Source organism: Antedon mediterranea, chromosome 11 (assembly GCF_964355755.1).
Source record: "Antedon mediterranea chromosome 11, ecAntMedi1.1, whole genome shotgun sequence".
Classification (NCBI taxonomy): Eukaryota; Metazoa; Echinodermata; class Crinoidea; order Comatulida; family Antedonidae; genus Antedon; species Antedon mediterranea.
The window spans coordinates 5,518,380-5,542,603 of NC_092680.1; the positions used below are offsets into that span (position 1 = coordinate 5,518,380).

A 24,224-nucleotide genomic window follows, 5' to 3' on the forward strand; every position below is an offset into this window, starting at 1 on the left:
AAACCTTTTAAAAGATAGAAATAATAAAAAAAGAAATTGACTGTTTATTTTGGAAAGGAACTGAAGTCCCACTATGTAGGAGGTATATTAATTGTAGCATGAATTAGTACATAAAACAGTGTCGACTATAACTTTTAATAACATCCGATATGCAGACCTAGAATTTTTGGAGGTACCTTAAGGCTTACTCTGACGTAAATCTTCAACTACCGATTACTACCGCTGTGACCTTTTAATTTGTCGGTAAGCCTATATAAAGCCACCTCAGAAAGTCATCACCCGTTGATTGGTATACAGTACTTGGATCCCGGTCAAAGATGACTAGTTATCGCAAACTTATCTTTTTATTGTGCATTTTACACGGCTTCTTTGAGGTACATTCAAATAATGAGACTGAAGCTAGATCTGCAGACACTGACACGGCACCTAAAGACACTGAAGTAACACCTACATACACTGACCCAAAACCTACAGACACTGAAGCAACACCTACAGGCATTGATTTAACACTTACAGGCACTGATTTAACACCTACAGGCACTGATTTAACACCTACAGAAATTAAAGCATCACCTACAGACACTTACTCAACACCTACAGACACTGAAACAACACCTACAGGCACTGAAGCAACACCTACATACACTGAAGCAACACCTACATACACTGAAGCAACACCTACAAACACTGAATCAACACCTACAGACAATGAAGGAACACCTACAGACAATGAAGGAACACCTACATATACTGAAGCAACATCTACAGGCACTGAATCAACAGGTACACATGATGAGGATGGTAAGACAAGTGATGTCAGTTCAAGTGATTATCCATACTCAAGTGATAAATCAAGCGAAGTTCAAAATGACGAACATACCGAGTAAGTAATCATTGTTTTAGTTTTGTATTTTAATTCCCAAGCACAGTCGTCGCAGGCATACAGTAGGCCTATTACATGAAAGAGTGCCTAATTAATATTGAAGGTAACCAATATATAAACCACAGAAAAGGTAATAGATTAGTAATTTCATTTCGAATGCGGTTTTATTACCGACAAACATACTAAAGTTTTCATATACCCTGTATCTGGCATGATGATTAAATTGTTATACAACACAGACTTGCCAGGCCTATACATTATAGATATTGGTGTTTTCTATGATTTTTAGAGGATATCTTATAACTACATCGCAACTATGGATATCAGACAGTATAGAAATTATATGCGTTGCGTATCTTAAAAACCTACAAACGTTGAAATCAGAGTAGAGAACACGTACAGTAATTGGTGGTATCCTAGATTTTCCATGTATCATTCACAAACATTCCATAAAGGCGGAAGCGATTGTTTCGAAGTAAAGGTAAATGGAAACATATTCTTATTCTATATATTTCTTTATGTTTTTAAACGGATATAAAAATTGTGTACGCTTCATTACCAACACTAAGCAAGTGCTACGGCATGGCGATTTAGTAGTGGGGTGATGTTATACAGGAAGTAATCAAAGCACAGTGTACATAATTCCCACCTCCAAGCAGAACTCGTATACATCCATGCTCTTGAGGCTACTCATTAGGCTAATAGCCTGGCAAAAGATTTTGTTATTTAGTTTATTTGATCATTGAATACTATGATAATGCTACTTATTAACTAAAATAATGTAGGTTCCTGAAATGTCAGCACGATACAGTTTGTCGGTGACATTGAGTGCACGTATAACGACTGCTGACGCAGAGATTGAACGGCAGATGAAAATCCGCATCTATAGGGAACAAGAAGAAACATACATACAGACTGACAAACCAAAATACAGCGCTGGACAAGAAGGTAATGCGATAAATGATAAAGATTGATAATTTCAAATGTCACTGTACATAGGGTCCTACTAGTAATATTTTCCGAAAACAAACACATTATTAATAATGTGTTTGTTCAACACACATTATAGACATGGTAATCCCATGGTTATTGTGTTGTTAAAGTAAATATGTAAAATAATTATAATTGATTAAAAATGAAAATGCTTCATCTATCGTCTGATGATGACCGTATTTATATCACCATTTGTAAAAAAAAAAAAAAGAAATACTGAAGTGTTACATGTTTCTCGTCATTTTCAGTTAAATTTCGAATGTTGTCTATCAAATCACCGTCATTAAAGGTTGTGAAGAACAATGTAAGTATAACAATAAATGTGATATCATTGCGCGAGTGGTTGATGCAATAGTTGTCTATGCAATATTTAATTGTGAAGCAGTATACCTATTATTTTCAAGACAAGGTCAGGGTTTAAATTAAATAAGTGGAGTAGAACTTTTAAGGGTATACATTCGAATCTCAATCAAGTGTCCACTTTGTCCAAAACATGTGTCCAAAAGGAGAGGTTCTATTTTGCAGTAGAATTTTCTTCAGAAAACATTTGACGATTAAAAACATTTTAAGTGTTAGGAACCGGCAAGGTTATAAAAAACGCCCAAATCCTCTACAACATCATGAATCTACAAATTTTCGGGTCATAGTTAGTTACTTTTTATCAGATACCAACAATTCAGTAGATGTCTTACTGCATTTTTTGTGTTGAAGATACCAAGCATCTGGATTGAAGCTCCGAATGACATTCGAGTTAGGCAGTGGGTAGATGTGAAAGCAGACGAGGGTCTTGTTGATCTACAGATGCTATTGTCTGATGAACCAATACTAGGGACGTGGACAATAAAAGCAATGGTTGCCGACAGAACAGTCACACAAACATTCGTTGTAGAGGAATACGGTAGGTCCATCAGTTGGAAACATACGTCTAAAGTAGACATTATTAAATTTATCTGCCGATTCCATCAATCCAAATGACAAAGACCAAGCCAAGCAAAAAAGCTTGCCACACTCTACATATTGGAGAGGCGTCGTTATAAACCATTACTTGAGTGAGACGAACATTTGAGTCTTTGTTGTTCCTTATGATTTATAAAAGAGTTTTTTTTTTTTCAGTTTTACCAAAGTTTGAAATTCTGATTGATACACCCTCATCTATTTACGTCCGTGATGAAACTTTTAAAGTCAAAGTTTGCGGAATGTGAGTATAAACACGTTTTCTTTGGAATAATCATTAAAACAAAAGTTCTTTAAAACAAATTGTATTTATACTTTCTCAATATTTCTTTATAAAGTGTCATTACGGCACAAGAAGCCAATATCAAATGACTAATTTTCAAAATTCAATAGTATACATACATATATGTACTGTATACTAAAATCACAATAATATAATATGTTTCAATATTTAAATGAGTCGATTCGGGATTCTTATTATTTACAGCACCAGCAGAATCTGACTCACTATAGATATAATTGTACTTTATGATTTTTTTTTTCTAATATCTTCAAATTTTAGAATTCGTCAATGAAGAAAATAATTAAATGTCATCTGGAGTATTTGGTATTACTGTCAAATTTTTATATTATGGGCCGTATTGTTAAATTATTAAATACTTATTATAGGTATACATACGGACAACCCGTCAGAGGATCTGTAAATTTTACCGTTTGTTTTAGACATTCACGTGACGATTGTAACCCAGAAACTACTGTAGTCAAATATGCTAAAGTAAGTAAAATCTTGCTCGAGTTATTTGTATACTCAATATAGACCGGAACATTAAATTAGCGCCCCCCCCCCCCCCCCTGTCGCTCTATGTACAGTTTCTGTAGGTAATTCATTTATGATTTATTTTTAGGATACTGGTTCAGATGGATGTGGTGAATTTGATTTGACTTCAGAAGAACTTAAATGGGACAGACCTTATTACTATTATTATGAAAGACAAAAATTATCTGTCAATGCAAATTTTACTGAAGCTGGAACCGGTATGTAATAATTATTACTCTGTAATTGGAACGTCTTTGTTGTTAATGAAACGCATGTTAGATTATTAAAGTGATACATTAACGTTTTGTATACATTTTCAGACATAACTTTGACCAGTTCAACGCTGTCAACAACTATTAAAACAACAGCAGTACAAATAGAGATAACAGGTATAAGCTATTACAAGCCCGGCATTGAATACAATGGAAAGGTAAAAGACAATTGAGAAAAATTGTTCACGCTCCATAAGGCCAATTATATTAAAGCTGCGGTAAAGGCAGTTCAGGAAACTTGGTTAAATTTGATGTGTTGAACATCCACGCAATTGCTACTTAGAAGGTTAAAATAATATTTAATATTTGTTATACTGTACCTATTTTGACCTAAAATAAAAATAGTGGAAATGTAGTTCAAGGATTCTAGCCAAAGTATGAACACATGTGTATTTATGTACATAACATGAACTATACTATTCGATGCGTATTTTTTTTAAATACGCTATTTAAAGATGTATTGTCCCCTTAAAAAAATATTTAGAACACAATTTTTGTTGAATATGCCATTTTAATATAACATAATAGTTATCCACTTTGACCAAAAATTGGATCGAAAAAAAAATGTATTTACCTGAAAAAAACTGTAATTTAAAGCAAAATTTGTCAAATTGGCCAGCTAATGGATTTTTGTTTGAATTTAACCATTTATTTTGGCATTTTAGAAGTAAAAACATTTTTTGTTCACGTTTTTTTTAAAGGAAGTGATAACTTCATTAAAACTACAGAATAACACATTAAAAGTCTGATTTAATTAATCTTCATTGTTCATGTTTTCTTTAAGTGTATTGGATGTTTCAAATAGGCTATTTAAATAAGGATTTTAAACTTTGATATAGTACCGTATGGTTTCTATTTAATTCATTCCTTCATTCATCCTTTATTTAGCATTTAAAATCGAAATACATTTAAAACAAAGGTAACAAAAACAAGGCGGGTGGACATCTAAGGAGGCAAGGATAAGCAGAAGCAATTAAAATCGCTGTAGCTCGCAGGCTTACTTATCCATCCTTAGACATCCAGTACATAAAGATAAATAAAATACACATTAATGATCCAAATATAAATAAATTCTAATTAAGTGACAATGTATTAAAACCGTTTAAGAATCAGTTCTCATTTTTTTTTTCAATTTTTGATTTTGAAAATATCCTATTTTGATTTCACAGGTCTTTATAAAGAATGTGGATGGAAGTCCAGCTAATGGTATTAATACAACAATACATATACAGGAAAAACGCGAATCTGACGTAATCCATGTATTCAACAGCTTCTCGAATAAAGGAGTTGTAACATTTAGTTTTGATGCGCCTATTGATACGGCTATTACTTCTCTGCTAATTACGGTAATTACAACCAGGAAAGAATGAAATTCCCTGTTATAACATCATTCGATGATATTAATTTTTATTCTTATTCATTATTAATTATTATTATCTGTCGCTATCGATATTCAACAATAGATATAAGATATCATTTTTGTAGCTTTTGTTTTAAATCTATTATGATGTTTTGGAAAATAGCAGTTTGTCGTAGGGTTGGTGGAAAGAGATGTGTTACTTTATAACGTTATAACGTTGATTGTTATCTTGGTAATGCTCGCCTATGAACGCCTATCACCCTTTTTATTGGAGCACTACGTATATTCTAGGTAACAGCAGAAGGATATAAAACACAAACCTACGAAGATGTCTATGGGTATTATAGAATTAGAAACAACCCATCTAATACAAAGACAATTTCTGCCTTCTATTCGCCTAGTGGAAGTTTCCTGAACATCAAGCCAGTGCCAAATGAAATCAACTTTGGCGGTAGTCATACTTTTGATGTTGATTACACCATTCCGACTGGCGCTAACAAAACAATCAATGTTAAGTATATGGTAAGTGTTAATATAGTGTACTAGTTACTGTAAAATGTATAAAGGTTCGTGGAATCCTTGTATGTACTTTAAAAACTGGCGGTAATAATCTCATTAATTTTAAAATGTATTCATTTTTCGACAAATGTATTTGATAAATTTAAACTCTATACAATAATTAATGTTTATTGAATATAACTAGGTCATTGCTAGAGCTGCTGTAGCAACATTTGGCAGTTTAGAGGTGAAGATGCCTTCTTGTTCTCGTCAAGAGAAAAGATCTCTTCAGCTAATTTGGCCTACATACGATTATTTTATTTCCAGACCAGAAGATGAATCAGGTATATATATATATATTATGGATTTCAATATTTGCAGCAATAATGTTTTACTAAAGGGTTTGTATAGGTATTATATAGATTTACGTATGCAAAAAATGCGAAATCCAAAAATGGCTTTCATTTATTTTTTATTGTTTTTATCTTTTTCCTTCTGGCTTGAGAAACCTTGGTCTTTTTTTTTTTAAATATCCACACATTGGAAATCCAACTGCCATAGTGTTTTTTTAAAATATTTTTTAATCTGGGAATAAATCCTTTCTTTGTATGCCTTATAGATTATACTTTATATATTACTTTATGGAATTTGTAAATTATTTTTTTTGTTTATTGCTTAAAAAACAAAAAACAAATGGACCAGTCACAATATAGTTAATATGGCAGAATACAATACCACCAGAATACATACTTCATTTCTTCTGTTGCAGTGATAGGATTGAAACCATTGCCACCAACATGTCAATTCTCGTTTAAGTTACCTATTGATGTCAATTCTAAAATGTCACCAGACGCCAAACTTCTAATTTACTACGCTCGTGAGGATGGAGAAATTGTTGCCGATTCAATTAAATTTAAAGTTGTCAGAGGTCTATCTAATCAGGTATTTTTGTCAGCTGAAACTGATCAGAATCCCGGTTGATCAAGAATTTTGAAATAATAAGAGTACCCAGGCTTAAAACAATTAATCTAATAATTATGTTTTTTTAATTGTTTTTAATGGTTTCCTCTCAAATCTATATAGGTAGGCAGGAGGGACAGCATGGGTATTTAGTATCCCATATATTTTATGGTTTTATATTTTTCATGATAATAAAAAATCTACGACGCGGTCACATTCATCTACAATACTATTATTATTGAAATTCACCATTTAAAGAACTTTTTGAAAAAATTGTAACATTCATTACACAAATAGGTTAAATTACAATTTGAAGAAAATATGACAAGGCCTGGAGACAAAACAATACTTCGTGTTCAGTCATCATCAAATTCACTGTGTGCTATTGGAATCGTAGATAAAAGTGTTGAACTCCTTGGAACAACTAACCAAATTACCAATGATAAGGTGAGTTTCTATGTTTTTGCTTTCATTAATGGATCCTGTTTCTTAATAGGAAACGTTTCTATCCTTCAGCTTTTATGCCTTTTAGTGGTTTCAATTAGGAATAATGCATTATAAGAACACGTTAATACGTTTATCGGACAAAATAATCCACGGCTTTACATTTGCTCATAAAAAATAGATAGTTTGTTTTTAGTAAACCCTCACCCCCACTTTTTTAATTTTTATACAGAAAAATTCAGTTGCAAATTCTAAACTCTAGATGTTTACATTTATTCCACACAGGTATTCAATTCTTTAACAAACTATTCATATCAAAACTTTTACTACACTTCAAAATGTACTCGTAGCTTATTCATAAATAAACGATCAGAAGGCACTCCTACTCCACCACCACCTCCGAAGAGAGGGCACTTTTATCAAACTATTTACGTCAAAACGAAACATTTGGATAGTGCAACTGTTTTCTTGGTAAGTAAGATATATATTTTAAACTAGTACTGTACTAACTATGGCGAAGCAAGGCAAACAGAGCGTAAGGGACCATAGTGGTCATTTAAGAGAGATGGCCGTTTACCAGAGGTGGTCAATTATGAGGTCCCTTACAAGCTTGAGGTGTGGTACTTTAAAAGATGTGGTTCCTCACAAGAGGTAGTGGTCGGTTACGAGAGCTGGTCGATAATAATATAAGACGCGGTCTCTTACAAGAGGTGGTCGGTTATGTCGAGAAGCGGTCCCTTAAGAGAGAAGGTGGTCGTTTAAGAGAGGTGATCGTTACAAGAGGTGTTTGATTATGAGAAGCGGTCCCTTAGGAGAGGTGGTCGGTAATGAGGGTGTTTGCTTACGATGTATGTCGTTTTAGGGAGGTGGTCACTTTTTATGTTACATTAGTGGTTAATGTTACATTAGTGGTTGATTTGTGTTACGTTAGTGGTTAATGGGCGTGTAGCGCAGTGTGTTGGACGTTCGACTACTGATCGTGAGATCGAGGTATAAATGGGAACCTGGTTAGATCATTTGTGTTTGCATTATAGGAGTATGTTTCCATATGTGTTTGATCCCAAAAAAATGACTAGGGTAATAATGTTTAGGCGCTTATAAATCCAGGATATTATTATTAATGTTACATTAGTGGTTTTGATATTTACGTTATAGTGGGTGATACTTAGTAGTAAGCTCTCTAGTTGTACACCAATTTATGTACAGTTTTATGATAAATAAAAGTACTTGGTGTACTGTGTTCATCACTACTTTACTTAAATGTTGCACTGAGTATAATTATGCATACGACTCTACTTTATTTGTCACTGTTATTTTCAGAATGCTGGTGTTGCGTTTACGACAAGTTTAGATGTGGAAACAAGACCTTGCTATGAAATCACAGGTAACTCAGTAGTAGTAAATCTTATGATGAAGACTAATGTGTTAGTTGTGTGGTTTTAACATTTGCTTATCACTTCAAAAATAATTTACAGTGGTGTATCTAGTAGTATTAGTATTAAAATGAATTAGTGGTATTAGGATAGTATCAAAACATGAGGCGGCGTTTAAATTATATTGTTATGGCGACATAGCGGGGCCTTTAGTAGAATAAAATAAAAACCAGTCCTTGTCATTAAATTTCTTAATTGGACTAATTATATAATTGCCCCTATTTAGTCCCAAATGGGTTATTCTAATCTAAGCTTTGTTTTACCTGGTAAAACGTTTTCGACATTTCTGAAATTAAAATAAAATAATAAAATTTTGATTTGAATAAATGTATAGACATTATGTTATTTTGTTTTTTGTTTGTTTTTTTGTTTGTTTGTACTAACGTTTTTCGTTAGGGTTACATTTTTAAAGAACTTGTGCTTATTTTGTATCCCATTTCATTATCATATTATTTGTATTATATTTGTATATGTTTTTATATTGATTATGGAACAAAAATGTCGCATATTGATAGAACACAACGTGGAAAGGGAAGATGAAGTACTAGAATACGTAGATCAAGAAAAAGAAATAGAAGAAAATCCAACAGACGAAGTCGAAGTCAAAAAAGAAGAACCTGCAGTCAACATAAGAACATACTTTCCAGAAACACTTTTGTGGCAAATTAAAAGAACTCGGTAAGAATTCGAAAGTGATTATTGTACATACACACATACATACATACATGTGGTAAGGATTCAATTTTTTAGATGGTCAGATATTGGTGTGTGTGCGTGTGTACGGATCTTTACCAAATTTAAACCACAGATAGATATGTGGTCACGGACGACTCAATTCAATTTTGTAGACATTCTGGACCAGGATCCCAATTTTGAACTGTTATTTTATTATTAAGTATAGGTAGTACATCAAAACTAGGCTACAAGGCGGATCTTTATAACGATTTTTGATCCTGTATCTCTTGTTATTACTCTTGGCGGAGGTTGTATACCGGTAATGCATCTGTATTCGTATTGGTTATTGAACATTTTTGTTTTCAACACTAATAATAAAAGCTGAAAATAAACTTCCTATGAATAAGGGGAAGCCAATGCCCAGATTCTGGAAGATGTTTGAGATGACCGATTCCTCTACATTTGTTAGGGAGATAGTTGTCGCCTCTCAGTTTTCGCGAGCAGGCCCCTTATTTGTATGTCAACATCATGAATGCACGGTGCCTCAAAACGAATCGGCGACCTTCCACTCTCCTTTTTTGACAGCAAAATGAAATTACTTTTTCATATTACTTTATTTTAAACGAATATTAATAATTGATATAGGTAAGAATAAGTACACCTTGACATAGTACTACTCTTGTCTAAGCATATAATTAGCACACCTCCATTTCAGAAATTCTGAATCCGTCTCTGTTTGATACAATTTTGATATGATTTGTATGCATAGGATAAATAGTTGAAACTTTTTTATCTTTTTAAACTTTAAAGTGAAGAAGATGGCATAGCTAAGTTTGATCTGAAAGTTCCTGATACGATCACCGATTGGAAAGCAAACGGATTCTGTATATCACCCGACAGCGACATTGGTATTGGAGAAACTACAACATTACGTGCATTTAAACCGTTTTTCGTTTCTTTAACGCTTCCTTACTCGGTAATTCGCAACGAAAGTGTTCCATTGAAAGCCACGGTGTTTAACTACCTTGCTGACCAATGTCTTATGGTAAGATATGATACATAATATGTATCTTACTTTTTAAATCAATTCGTATGTATATCAGTGTAAAATACAATATTTATAAACACGTGGTAATTACAACAAAATACTAACTTACACGTGATGTATGAGTACTTTAGTATGCTCTCGAAACTTCTCTGGCAAATATCTGTAATGAAAAGCATAATTTTAGCTCATTAACAAAAATGAGTATTGACTGATTTTTTTTATGGCATTTTTTTTTTTAGGTCAAACTTGAGCTCAAGGAAAGTAGTAACTTTACAACATTGGGTAATGACTTTACACGTAAAGTGTGCGTTTGTGGAGGTGGGTCAAAGACTGTCCATTACAGAATAGTACCACATTCACTTGGACATGTTCCCATGACAGGTAATTTTCTTTTGTACACTACACCATTTCAAAAATTGCGCAAAACATGAAATCAATATGATACTATGAAATGGTTTAAATTATTGTAATGAAATATTGAACTAATTGTAATTAATTTACAATATAATATAAATTTATTTAAAAAATGTAATATATAATATTTTCTGCTATGGTTCATTAAAATGTAGTTTCTGCTGTAACCAAGGGTTTCAGTAAAGCACTTGGTCGTAGAATGTGTGACGGTGAACCTGATCGCCCAGACAAACAATACATTGGCTTGACCGATGGAGTACAGCGTGATGTGCTTGTTGAGGTAAGCGAAAACTAAACATACAAACAATTGCGTATAATAATTATATTATTATTGCAAAACAATTGGTGCATACTAGAATCGGCGTATAACTGCACATACCCAACTACCCATACTATAAAGCGTGCTTACCACTAACTGCGCATACACCAACTGCGCATACCACTAACTGAGCATACCACTAACTGCGTATTCCACTAACTGCGCATACCACATTGCATTTTCCTATCTCAATGTTTCTTTCTAACCTCCATTCATTACTCTATGTTATTGTATTTCAGTTTATTCTCATATTACACACTGTACTAATATATCTAGCAATGAAACACATCCAATTCAAACTTATCTAGAAATTAAGACAGTTTGTGTTTTGGTTTTGTTTTTTGTTTGTTAGCCTGAAGGGATAGAAAAGGATGAAACGCAGTCATCAGTTATATGTTTAAGCAGCAATGAAGCGAACGAAAAAGCAAGCTATAAAGTAAACTTCCCTGAAAACATTGTACCTGGATCGGACAGAGTGAAATTACAATTAATTGGTAGGCCTATGTTTGCATGTGTTTGTAACAAAACGACGAGAACGATTAGGAATGAAAATCCGACTTTTTCTGTGAAGGTCACATGAACCCAATATTGAACCTAAAACCTATAGAATAATAATAATAATAAACCCACAATACTCACATTTACTCAATTTTAATAATTACAATGCACACAATTTAGTATATTCTCATTCTACGTCATATCCGCCTATGTTCTTTTCAATATAATGTAAAGCGTTGGTGTAGGCCATACATAAATTCATTATAATGTATTCAATTTGAAAATGCTCATACGTTTGCGTGATACATATATTTTTGTAGGAGATATAATGGGACCAGCTCTCAACAACATGAATCATCTAATCCGGTTACCAACTGGTTGTGGAGAACAGAATATTGTAAAAATGGCGCCAAACGTTTACGTCTTAAAATACCTTATAAACACAGATCAAATCGAGGCTCGGCTAAAACAAACGATAGTTAACAACATAAGAGCAGGTGAGTTAATTTCACAACCTACTATGTGTTTGTTTCCTAAATGAGATTTACAGCTATTTGTATACAATTTTAAAATAAAGGTTAATATTGTTCTACAACACTCACTAATTTCAAATTTTCGTAATATTTTCGGAGAAACCATTCTCCGTCCTCAGCGGGTGTTGCCTGACTGACGACTGATTGACTCCCTCCTTCTGGACGTAGATGGCGTTCTACGTGGTGTTTCTTAGAAAGTTATCTGTTTAAATATATAAATAGCCTCCCGTATTTTCCTGAGAATTAATTTGTCCTCTCGGCATAAAATCTTTACGTTAGATTTATCAATTTCGTAGCCTGTGGGTTTAAGGTGTTCAGCAATGGCAGACTGAATGGAGGGGGTTATTGCAATATGTTCCCTCAAAGACATCTTTGTTTCGCCTATGTACACTTTGTCACTGCCTTTACAAGGAAGACGATAAACTACTCCTGATTTATCCTCAATGGATACTTTGTCCCTAGGAAGGACAAGAATATGACGAAGTATCTGATGTGGTTTAAAGGCGGGTGGGGGTACCGTATTGTCCACAAACCAGTTTAAGTTACTCGGATATACCTTTAACAAAAGGAATCACCACCAGGATTTTTCTAGTACTAGATGTAGAAAGATCTAGATTTGAATTTTGAAGTGACTGGTCTTTCTTTACCGTGGCACGCTTAAAACTCCAATCTGCGTATCCACAGCGTTTTAATTTGTTTTTTATCTTTTGTGGTAGCCACCACCTTTGTTCATCCTTCAATCTTTCCTAAATGTATTACAATTGTTGTATAATACTCTCATTTCATATAATATATAATACATTTCTATTAATACATGTTATTTTCAATAAATCCATCATACTTAACATCTAATATTCAATTAACAATGTTTGTTTTTTTCTTCTGATTAGAACAATCAGTTGTATTCTTTTTGTAACATATTATCATTATTTTTTTTGTATCTATCCTATTCTTATATATAATTTCTACTAGTACTGATTTCTTCTTTGTATACATATAATCTATTCTAACACATTCCCATTCTCTTAGCATTTTTTTTCATTTTTTTATAGATATTTACAATCATAGTATACTATTACCGTTGCATTTGTTTCGATCAAACATATATTCAATTAACAATGCATATTCTCTCTTTTAACTGTAAATTACTACTTACTAGCTATTTAAACTAACAAAATGTTAATATTGCTTTTTATTTTGAATAACAAATTATTTTCATTTACCATTGCTTTATATTTTAAATGAATTCACTTTTCAACTGAGTTTCTTTTGCCTTATTGTTACATAAAATTAATGTTGCATGAATTAGTGAATGAGTCAAAGATATATGATAAAAACCATAAAATATTTAACTACATAAAATGTCGTATATTATGTTACCAATCTTAGTACAAATATTGCACATTCCTTGCGATTAGTTCATTATGAAAGACATTAATAAGATTGTTTTTATGGTTACTGTGTTTAAATTTACATATTGAGAATTTATCAATAAAAATAACTTTATTTATATATTTATAATTCATTCTTTGTGCGTAAAATCCAAACATAACATGTTCTAACTAACATTATTTATATCTGTGTCCCAGAGTCTCCTGTTTATGGGATGAACTGAGACGAAATATAATGATAAATATAGAGTTAACGTTTTAATGCCGATTTAACATGTTTAATGTATTGTCTTTTTTCAACTTGTTGTGTGACCACAGTATCAGCTCGATCAAAAAGAGTCCTAATCACACTAAGTTTGTGCTCTAGTGGGTGATGGGAGTCAAAGGCCAGATATTGGTCAGTGTGAGTTGGTTTTCTTTACACACTGGCCTCTAACCTCCCATCGAATTGTCTTTTCACAAGCGTATCAAGAAAGGGCAACCGTCCGTCTTTTTCAAGATCGTTGGTGAACTTTATGTGTGGATTCTGGCTGTTAATATGTTCAGTAAATTCTTAAATTTTGGATCTGTCGATAATCACATAAGTGTCGTCCACATATTGAAACCACACTTTCGGACCACTTTTCACAGATTTTACAGCTTTAAGTTCAAAATCTTCGATATACATGTTCGCGATGATTGGACTAACAGGAGATCCCATAGCGCAACCATGATCTTTCAAAAGTCTATGACTCTCTACTAGAAACACCAAGTAGGACGCCACCTACGTCCAGAAGTAAGGAGTCAATCAGTCGCTGAGGAAGCCAAACAATTAATTACGAAAATTTGAAATTAGTGAGTGTTGTAGAACAGTATTAACCTTTATTTTAATATTTTCCACCGACATTCTGCAGCCCAATCGAAACATTATCTTAAGCCACAAACTTAATACAATGTGACGATTTTCCAAGTATTCGAGAACCAGGATAAAGTATGTGAACTGTGTTGAGCAATGTGCTCTATTGATAAGATATGCTTCTCTGATTTAATGGTGTATCTTATTGAATTGAAATGAGAGAGGTAGACAGAAAAGAATTACTTAAGGAATACTTTAATTTTAGGCTATCAACGAGAGCTGAATTATCGCAGACAAGATGGATCATATAGTGCTTTTGGTCAATCCGACTACGACGGTAGTACCTGGTAAGTTGTTGGAGAGCTGATTGACACCTTTAAGTTACATAAAGATGTATACAAAAAAAAATAAACAAAAATATGTAAATGTGTTCTTCTATTACCACAATTATTGCATACATGCAAACAAATATTTTTAAAAATGAGGTAGAGTAAGTAGATAAAAATGTTGAGTTATCAATGTTTCTTCATTTGGATTTTTCTTTTAAAATAACAATAACCATTATATCTATAGGTTAACAGCGTTCGTATTAAGAACTTTTGCAGAATCTGATGAATTCATTGAAATAGATAGCAACCTAATGAGAGAGAGTCTGTCGTGGTTGATAAACCAACAAAACAAGAAAACAGGCTGCATCATGTCAAGAGGAACTCTATTTAACAAGGCTATGAAGGTATGCCTAGGAGGCCTATTTGACTTACATAAACGAATAATATTAACATCATGCATCAGGGCAGCTAGTTACTCGGAATATTTGGTAGCATTTTGAACAACTTTAAGCATAGTGCATGTAATTCATGCTCAATGTAATGACATTGGCTTCAATATCTAGGCCTACTAAGGGCGAATGATATTCAGTATATCTCTCACTATTTCTCATTTATGCAAATATTCTTGTGGATTATCGATAGGGTGGTGTTTCAGATGAAATAACGTTGACCGCATATACTTTGATAACAATGACTGAAGCTGTTGGCCAGAAGTTGGTAAATATTAGGTTTATTGTCTAAATAATTTATAAAAGAGCATAATCCAAAGCATTCAAATAGGTAATTTTCTATATTTTCTTACATTCTTATTTCTCAGAACAGCGGTATTGATCTGGCTAGCAAATGTCTTGTCAATCGATGGGATGACGTTGATTCGGGTATTCGGAATGACTCTTATTCGGTTGCATTGCTGGCGTACGCATTCAAACTCTCTAAACACGTCCGTTACCAAGAAGTGCTTAGGCAATTAAATGAACTTGCAATTGAAGAAAGTAAGATTCAATATACCTTAAAGAAATAATCGATACAATTACTGCTTTGTCAATTTTAAAATAAATATAATAGTTAAATAATAACATTATTTTAATAGATGGATTAATACACTGGGAACGTCCTGAAGGTCTAAGACCTAAGAACACATGTTATTACTGCCGAGCATCTTCAGCGGAGGTAGAAATGACTGCTTACGCTCTTCTGGCGCTTGATTTAGAAGTTGGCGCCGACCTAATAGAAGCATTAAAGATCTCTAAATGGCTTATTAAACAACAGAATGCCAATGGTGGATATTCGTCTACCCAGGTTTGTACAGCCATCACTTTATTGTTACTTAATTGTTTCGTACCATTGCTACAAATTAACTCGATAACTTTCTTTTACAATGTATTTAATCTAACAGGACACAGTGATTGCGTTAAAAGCACTTTCATATTTTTCCGAGGCACTTTACACATGGGAAACTACCCAGATGAGTATCACAGCGACCTCGTCGGCTGGAGGTGAAACTGAAACATTTGAATTAGACTCCTCTAATCGCCTGTTACTACAGAAAATGGACATAGAAAAAGCGCCAACAACGGTTGATATAGAGTCTTCCGGGACTGGGTGTGCTCTTATAAAGGTACTATACATATGTATATTATAAAAGAACAAACGAAAATAGAGAAACTCTGAAAACAATCTAGTAGGAGTAAAATGAAAAGTGAAAATAAGTCACCTAGAAAGTTTCTAGAATTATAATATATATATAATATTATATATCCTAGGTTCAAACACTCTACAACATCTATGAAAAACCAGAAGTGGAAGTAGAACCATTCAGTATCAGTGTCGAATCAATCCCAGATGAAAAGCTGGGATGCCAGAAACAGACTGTCCGAATTACCGTATCGTAAGTTATAATTTATAACAAAACAGTAACGGCAATCACATACACTGGATAAGAAAAAAATATTCGCTGCGTCAGGATGCAGATAAAGCAATGATTATAAGGTTGATACACCTTGATACGCCACAAACAGCAAATACTACTGTAGCATAACCTAAAAGTAGATTTGGACACACAACAAGATAATGATTCTCTATAAAATGAAAATCTTTTTAATGTTGATATTTAATTCAATTAATTCAATTCCATTTATTTCTACACAATACACAATAACATACAGGATAATAAATACGATAAAGTAATCATGTGGGGGAGGGTCATATAAGTCAGAAAGACTTTAATTTGACCCACACCACGAATACGAAAAAGAAAAAAAATACATTAAACTAATAATAAATAAAAGAAAACAAAGCTACAATTTCTATTTAAACCACTTTTTCCAATCTTAACTGGTCTTATGAAATACGTTCATCATATCTTGAAAGTAGTAGTAGTAGTAGTATACTAATTTGAATTCGACAGGTACAATGGTGAAGACCAAGTATCCAGTATGTCGATTGTGGAGGTTAAGCTTGTTTCTGGATACTATGCGGATAAAGATTCACTTAAAAGTCATGACACACTTGGATTCAAAAGATATGAAGCTAATGGTAACATGCTCGAGTTTTATTTTGATGAGGTAATTCGTATTTAAATCTAATTAATATATTTTTTTTAAAACGTTGTGTACGTTTATCTATGCCATAAATTACTTAATAACGCACATATACCTTCTACACATCTTCTGTATTATAGACTATTAGTTATTATTATTAGTTATAAAGACATCATAAAAGACATACAAATATATGAAATATGTTTTTGATTTGTAGACCTACTGAGTTACGTAGAAGAATTAAAATTCATATTAATTTGTTTCAATTTCAGTTCACCTCTGAACCATTAAGCTTTGAATTTGATGTGGTACAAGAAATAAAAGTAAAGAATTCTAAGCCTGGAATAGTAACCGTGTATGACTATTATGAAGCAGGTAGGATACCATTGTAGCAATATTGTATTAAAACAAATATTTATATACATTCAACAAAAATGTATATTGTTGATCCATGTTATACATTCTTGTTATTCTCTCTGCTATTTTAATTTTAATTTCATCGTGTTTTGCCAATTGTTTTCTCTGTTTTAAGGTAACTAATCTATTTTAAAAAACATATTTGAAAAACATAAATAGTTTCCTTCCATACGATCTAATTTATTTATATGTTTCATATTCTGTTTTAATGTTTGTGAGTTGTGCGGAGATTACATCTTAAAAACTAGCAACTTATCCTGCTTACTTACTACCATAGTAGGCAGAAATATAAAAATAAGAAAGATGCTGAATTTGATGTTGAGAAGAATGAGGAGAAAAAGAAGAAGATCGTGATGATATTGTCTATAAATTTAATAGTATTTTGTTTACTTTGTCTTTTTACAGAATTGAAGTCTGTTAAATCCTACAAGTTTTGTCGGTAGTCACTTTACCACCAGTATATGAGAGATGCCACTAACCAGTAGATTAGTTAAAAACATAATAATTGATCAATAAAGTTTTCTATGATTAAATTTACAGTTAATCTTTGATGAGACTACTATCTTCATCTTTTTTTTAATATTGTTAATTGTAACCCTTCGACATAATCGTAAAGTGGAAAATTATAGTTATAAAACAAAACGTTTCTAAACTAGTCCAGTTCCTTTTATGGTTGAACTTTTGAACAAAATTTAACTTATTTATTTTTGCTTGTATTTTTTTTACGTAACTGCTGTCTAACTTACTCGTATTTATATTTTGTTGATTGTGTCTATGGTTTAAATATTTTTAGTTGCGTGGACGCGACTCTATAGTTCACTATGTCGGTCAGTCGGTCGGTCGGTCGGTCGATCAGTCTGTCTGTCTGTCGGTCCGGTATCACTATGCGTTTTAGCACGCGACTTATGGCTGTTGGCCTTGTTAATTGTGTGATACATATGCAATTCAGCCATGTGCTGCCATGTATGTACTTTTTATGTGAATTTTGAATAAATATACCAAGATGTGATGTCTATTACGTCATTAAAGATATCTAATAACAATGGAGGTGATCGATCCAATAGTATAGTGTATCTTACACTTATATTCTCATTGTATTGTAACACTTTTCATTCATTTATTAATTCATTTGATCAAAATCACATACAACAAGTAACAGATTCATGAATAAAACAGCATTAAAAACAACATGTAAAACAATAAAAATATATGCAATAATTAAGATTATACATTTTGGAAATGATATAAATAATTAAGATATTTAAAACCGTATAAAACTATATGTTTACAATATTGAAATATTGGATGGAACATTTCCCTCTCCCAAAACTAAAAATTTCAGAAATACTTCTTCTATAATCTTTTCCCTATTTAAAAAAAATTGACTGAAATGAAACCTTTTAAAAGATAGAAATAATAAAAAAAGAAATTGACTGTTTATTTTGGAAAGGAACTGAAGTCCCACTATGTAGGAGGTATATTAATTGTAGCATGAATTAGTACATAAAACAGTGTCGACTATAACTTTTAATAACATCCGATATGCAGACCTAGAATTTTTGGAGGTACCTTAAGCCTTACTCTGACGTAAATCTTCTACAACCGATTACTAACGCTGTGACCTTTTAATTTGTCGGTAAGCCTATATAAAGCCACCTCAGAAAGTCATCACCCGTTGATTGGTATACAGTACTTGGATCCCGGTCAAAGATGACTAGTTATCGCAAACTTATCTTTTTATTGTGCATTTTACACGGCTTCTTTGAGGTACATTCAAATAATGAGACTGAAGCTAGATCTGCAGACACTGACACGGCACCTAAAGACACTGAAGTAACACCTACATACACTGACCCAAAACCTACAGACACTGAAGCAACACCTACAGGCATTGATTTAACACTTATAGGCACTGATTTAACACCTACAGACATTAAAGCATCACCTACAGACACTTACTCAACACCTACAGACACTGAAACAACACCTACAGGCACTGAAGCAACACCTACATACACTGAAGCATCACCTACGGACACTGGCCCAACATCTGCAGACACTGAAGCATCACCTACAGACAATGAAGGAACACCTACATACACTGAAGCAACATCTACAGGCACTGAATCAACAGGTACACATGAGGATGGTAATACAAGTGATGTCAGTTCAAGTGATTATCCATACTCAAGTGATAAATCAAGCGAAGTTCAAAATGACGAACATACCGAGTAAGTAATCATTGTTTTAGTTTTGTATTTTAATTCCCAAGCACAGTCGTCGCAGGCATACAGTAGGCCTATTACATAAAGAGTGCCTAATTAATATTGAAGGTAACCGATATATAAACCACAGAAAAGGTAATAGATTAGTAATTTCATTTCGAATGCGGTTTATTACGGACAAGCATACTAACGTTTTCATATACCCTGTATCTGGCATGATGATTAAATTGTTATACAACACAGACTTGCCAGGCCTATACATTATAGATATTGGTGTTTTCTATGATTTTTAGAGGATATCTTATAACTACATCGCAACGATGGATATCAGACAGTATAGAAATTATATGCGTTGCGTATCTTAAAAAACCTACAAACGTTGAAATCAGAGTAGAGAACACGTACAGTAATTGGTGGTATCCAAGATTTTCCATGTATCATTCACAAACATTCCATGAAGGCGGAAGCGATTGTTTCGAAGTAAAGGTAAAAGGAAACATATTCTTATTCTATATATTTCTTTATGTTTTTAAACGGATATAAAAATTGTGTACGCTTCATTACCAACACTAAGCAAGTGCTACGGCATGGCGATTTAGTAGTGGGGTGATGTTATACAGAAAGTAATCAAAGCACAGTGTACATAATTCCCACCTCCAAGCAGAACTCGTATACATCCATGCTCTTGAGGCTACTCATTAAGCTAATAGCCTGGCAAAAGATTTTGTTATTTAGTTTATTTGACCATTGAATACTATGATAATGCTACTTATTAACTAAAATAATGTAGGTTCCTGAAATGTCAGCACGGTACAGGTTGTCGGTGACATTGAGTGCACTTATAACGACTGCTGACGCAGAGATTGAACGGCAGATGAAAATCCGCATCTATAGGGAACAAGTGGAAACATACATACAGACTGACAAACCAAAATACAGTGCTGGACAAGAAGGTAACATGCTAAATGTAACAAGATTGATAATTTCAAATGTTACTGTACATAGGGTCCTACTAGTAATCCTTTCCGAAAACAAACACATTATTCAACACACATTAAGGACATGGTAATCCCATGGTTATTGTGTTGTTAAAGTAAATATGTAAAATATTTATAATTGAGTAAGAATGAAAATGCTTCATCTATCGTCTGATGATGACCGTATTGATATCACCATTTGTAAAGAAAAAAAATAGAAATACTGAAGTGTTACATGTTTCTCGTCATTTTCAGTTAAATTTCGAATGTTGTCTATCAAATCACTGTCATTAAAGGTTGTGAAGAACAATGTAAGTATAAAATAAATGTGATATCATTGCACGAGTGGTTGATGCAATAGTTGTCTATGCAATATTTAATTGTGAAGTAGTATACCTATTATTTTCAAGACAAGGTCAGGGTTTATATTAAATAAGTGGAGTAGAACTTTTAAGGGTATACATTCGAATCTCAATCAAGTGTCCTCTTTGTCCAAAATATGTGTCCAAAAGGAGAGGTTCTATTTTGCAGTACACTTTTCTTCAGAAAACATATGACGATTAAAAACATTTTGAAGTGTTAGGAACCGGCAAGGTTATAAAAACGTCCAAATTCTCTACAACATCATAAATCTACAAATTTTCGGGCCATAGTTAGTTACTTTTTATCAGATACCAACAATTCAGTAGATGTCTTACTGCATATTTTGTGTTGAAGATACCAAGCATCTGGATTGAAGCTCCGAATGACATTCGAGTTAGGCAGTGGGTAGATGTGAAAGCAGACGAGGGTCTTGTTGATCTACAGATGCTATTGTCTGATGAACCAATACTAGGGACGTGGACAATAAAAGCAATGGTTGCCGACAGAACAGTCACACAAACATTCGTTGTAGAGGAATACGGTAGGTCCATCAGTTGGAAACATACGTCTAAATTAGACATTATTAAATTTATCTGCCGATTCCATCAATCCAAATGACAAAGACCAAGCCAAGCAAAAAAGCTTGCCACACTCTACATATTGGAGAGGCGTCGTTATAAACCATTACTTGAGTGAGACGAACATTTGAGTCTTTGTTGTTCCATATGATTTATAAAAGAGTTTTTTTTTCAGTTTTACCAAAGTTTGAAATTCTGTTTGATACACCTTCATCTATTTACGTCCGTGATGAAACTTTTAAAGTCAAAGTTTGCGGAATGTGAGTATAAACACGTTTTCTTTGGAATAATCATTAAAACAAAAGTTCTTAAAAAAAAAATTGTATTTATAATTTCTCAATATTTCTTCATAAAGTGTCATTACGGCACAAGAAGCCAATATCAAATGACTAATTTTCAACATTCAATAGTATACATACATATCATGTACTGTATACTAAAATCACAATAATATAATATGTTTCAATATTTAAATGAGTCGATTCGGGATTCTTATTATTTACAGCACCAGCAAAATCAGACTCACTATAGATATAATTGTATTTTATGATTTTTTTTTTCTAATATCTTCAAATTTTATAATTCGTCAATGAAGAAAATAATTAAATGTCATCTGGAGCATTTGGTATTACTGTCAAATTTTCATATTATGGGCGTATTGTTAAATTATTAAATACTTATTATAGGTATACATACGGACAACCCGTCAGAGGATCTGTTAATTTTACCGTTTGTTTTAAACATTCACATGACGATTGTAACCCAGAAACTACTGTAGTCAAATATGCTAAAGTAAGTAAAATCTTGCTCGAGTTATTTGTATACTCAATATAGACCGGAACATTAAATTAGCGCCCCCTCTGTCGCTCTATGTACAGTTTCTGTAGGTAATTCATTTATGATTTATTTTTAGGATACTGGTTCAGATGGATGTGGTGAATTTGATTTGACTTCAGAAGAACTTAAATGGGACAGAACTAATTATTACTATTATTATGAAAGACAACAATTATCTGTCAATGCAAAATTTACTGAAGCTGGAACCGGTATGTAATAACATTTTATATTACTCTGTAGTATTGGAACGTTTCTGTTGTTAAACAGCGTATGTTAAATTATTGATAAATTACCATTTTCAGACATCACTTTGACCAGCTCATCGCTGTCAACAACTATTAAAACAACGGCAGTACAAATAGAGATAACAGGTATAAGCTATTACAAGCCCGGCATTGAATACAATGGAAAGGTAAAAGACAATTGAGAAAAATTGTTCACGCTCCATAAGGCCAATTATATTAAAGCTGCGGTAAAGGCAGTTCAGGAAACTTGGTTAAATTTGATGTGTTGAACATCCACGCAATTTAACTGAAGGTTAAAATAATATTTAATATTTGTTATACTGTACCTATTTTGACCTAAAATAAAAATAGTGGAAATGTAGTTCAAGGATTCTAGCCAAAGTATGAACACATATGTGTATTTATGTACATAACATGAACTATACTATTCGATGCGTATTTTTTTAAAAACGCTATTTAAAGATGTATTGTCCCCTTAAAAAAATATTTAGAACACAATTTTTGTTGAATATGCCATTTTAATATAACATAATAGTTATCCACTTTGACCAAAAATTGGATCGAAAAAAAAATGTATTTACCTGAAAAAAAACTGTAATTTAAAGCAAAATTTGTCAAATTGGCCAGCTAATGGGTTTTTGGTTGAATTTAACCATTTATTTTGGCATTTTAGAAGTTAAAACATTTTTTGTTCACGTTTTTTTTTAAAGGAAGTGATAACTTCATTAAAACTACAGAATAACACATTAAAAGTCTGATTTAATTAATCTTCATTGTTCATGTTTTCTTTAAGTGTATTGGATGTTTCAAATAGGCTATTTAAATAAGGATTTTAAACTTTGATATAGTACCGTATGGTTTCTACTTTATTCATTCCTTCATTCATTCTTTATTTAGCATTTAAAATCGAAATACATTTAAAACAAAGGTAACAAAAACAAGGCAGGTGGACATCTAAGGAGGCAAGGATAAGCAGAAGCAATTAAAATCGCTGTAGCTCGCAGGCTTGCTTATCCATCCTTAGACATCCAGTACATAAAGATAAATAAAATACACATTAATGATCCAAATATAAATAAATTCTAATTAAGTGACAATGTATTAAAACCGTTTAAGAATCAGTTTTCATTTTTTTTTTTTCAATTTTTGATTTTGAAAATATCCTATTTTGATTTCACAGGTCTTTATAAAGAATGTGGATGGAAGTCCAGCTAATGGTATTAATACAACAATACATATACAGGAAAAACGCGAATCTGACGTAATTCATGTATTCAACAGCTTCTCGAATAAAGGAGTTGTAACATTTAGTTTTGATGCGCCTATTGATACGGCTATTACTTCTCTGCTAATTACGGTAATTACAACCAGGAAAGAATGAAATTC

The 24,224-nt window shown here is 32.6% G+C and overlaps 3 protein-coding genes and 1 long non-coding RNA gene across 4 annotated transcripts; all 4 read left to right on the forward strand.

Moving 5' to 3' along the window:
* Nucleotides 1–317: 317 nt before the first annotated feature.
* LOC140063060 (pregnancy zone protein-like) lies at nt 318–11,650 on the forward strand. Its single transcript, XM_072109497.1, has 21 exons — nt 318–883; nt 1,268–1,364; nt 1,669–1,831; nt 2,125–2,180; nt 2,588–2,774; nt 2,990–3,074; nt 3,500–3,605; nt 3,736–3,865; nt 3,968–4,077; nt 5,089–5,265; nt 5,571–5,801; nt 5,983–6,121; nt 6,547–6,719; nt 7,035–7,184; nt 7,467–7,652; nt 8,502–8,565; nt 9,130–9,292; nt 10,100–10,334; nt 10,577–10,718; nt 10,907–11,031; nt 11,423–11,650. The coding sequence occupies exons 1-21, from the start codon at nt 318–320 to the stop codon at nt 11,648–11,650; spliced, it is 3,513 nt and encodes a 1,170-aa protein (XP_071965598.1).
* LOC140063061 (pregnancy zone protein-like) lies at nt 11,346–18,397 on the forward strand. The gene is made up of 12 exons (XM_072109498.1): nt 11,346–11,564; nt 11,889–12,065; nt 14,593–14,674; nt 14,901–15,060; nt 15,299–15,373; nt 15,474–15,648; nt 15,747–15,955; nt 16,053–16,274; nt 16,420–16,544; nt 17,064–17,220; nt 17,469–17,571; nt 18,019–18,397. Exons 2-12 carry the CDS (start codon nt 11,897–11,899, stop codon nt 18,054–18,056), a joined length of 1,515 nt encoding a protein of 504 aa, XP_071965599.1. The 5' UTR covers nt 11,346–11,564; nt 11,889–11,896; the 3' UTR covers nt 18,057–18,397.
* Nucleotides 18,398–19,323: 926 nt separating this feature from the next.
* On the forward strand, nt 19,324–22,020 carry LOC140063062 (ovostatin-like). Its single transcript, XM_072109499.1, has 6 exons — nt 19,324–19,844; nt 20,132–20,324; nt 20,629–20,791; nt 21,071–21,126; nt 21,533–21,719; nt 21,932–22,020. Exons 1-6 carry the CDS (start codon nt 19,324–19,326, stop codon nt 22,018–22,020), a joined length of 1,209 nt encoding a protein of 402 aa, XP_071965600.1.
* Nucleotides 22,021–22,457: 437 nt separating this feature from the next.
* LOC140063240 (uncharacterized) lies at nt 22,458–24,092 on the forward strand. The gene is made up of 4 exons (XR_011847597.1): nt 22,458–22,548; nt 22,670–22,802; nt 22,896–23,005; nt 24,019–24,092. It is a non-coding gene; the product is annotated as an uncharacterized lncRNA (long non-coding RNA).
* The last annotated feature ends 132 nt before the right edge of the window (nt 24,093–24,224 follow it).

What these genes read in the sequence shown, in the direction of transcription:
- LOC140063060 (XM_072109497.1), top strand. Translation starts at nt 318, where the DNA reads ATGACTAGTTATCGCAAACTTATCTTTTTATTGTGCATTTTACACGGC. An exon ending in ATTCGTTGTAGAGGAATACG is followed by an intron (nt 2,775 to 2,989) that starts GTAGGTCCATCA and finishes TTTTTTTTTCAG; the next exon opens with TTTTACCAAAGTTTGAAATT. An exon ending in ACCAAATTACCAATGATAAG is followed by an intron (nt 7,185 to 7,466) that starts GTGAGTTTCTAT and finishes TATTCCACACAG; the next exon opens with GTATTCAATTCTTTAACAAA.
- LOC140063061 (XM_072109498.1), top strand. Translation starts at nt 11,897, where the DNA reads ATGGGACCAGCTCTCAACAACATGAATCATCTAATCCGGTTACCAACT. An exon ending in GACTACGACGGTAGTACCTG is followed by an intron (nt 14,675 to 14,900) that starts GTAAGTTGTTGG and finishes TTATATCTATAG; the next exon opens with GTTAACAGCGTTCGTATTAA. An exon ending in TCGAGTTTTATTTTGATGAG is followed by an intron (nt 17,221 to 17,468) that starts GTAATTCGTATT and finishes TTTCAATTTCAG; the next exon opens with TTCACCTCTGAACCATTAAG.
- LOC140063062 (XM_072109499.1), top strand. Translation starts at nt 19,324, where the DNA reads ATGACTAGTTATCGCAAACTTATCTTTTTATTGTGCATTTTACACGGC. An exon ending in TAAAGGTTGTGAAGAACAAT is followed by an intron (nt 21,127 to 21,532) that starts GTAAGTATAAAA and finishes TTTGTGTTGAAG; the next exon opens with ATACCAAGCATCTGGATTGA. An exon ending in ATTCGTTGTAGAGGAATACG is followed by an intron (nt 21,720 to 21,931) that starts GTAGGTCCATCA and finishes TTTTTTTTTCAG; the next exon opens with TTTTACCAAAGTTTGAAATT.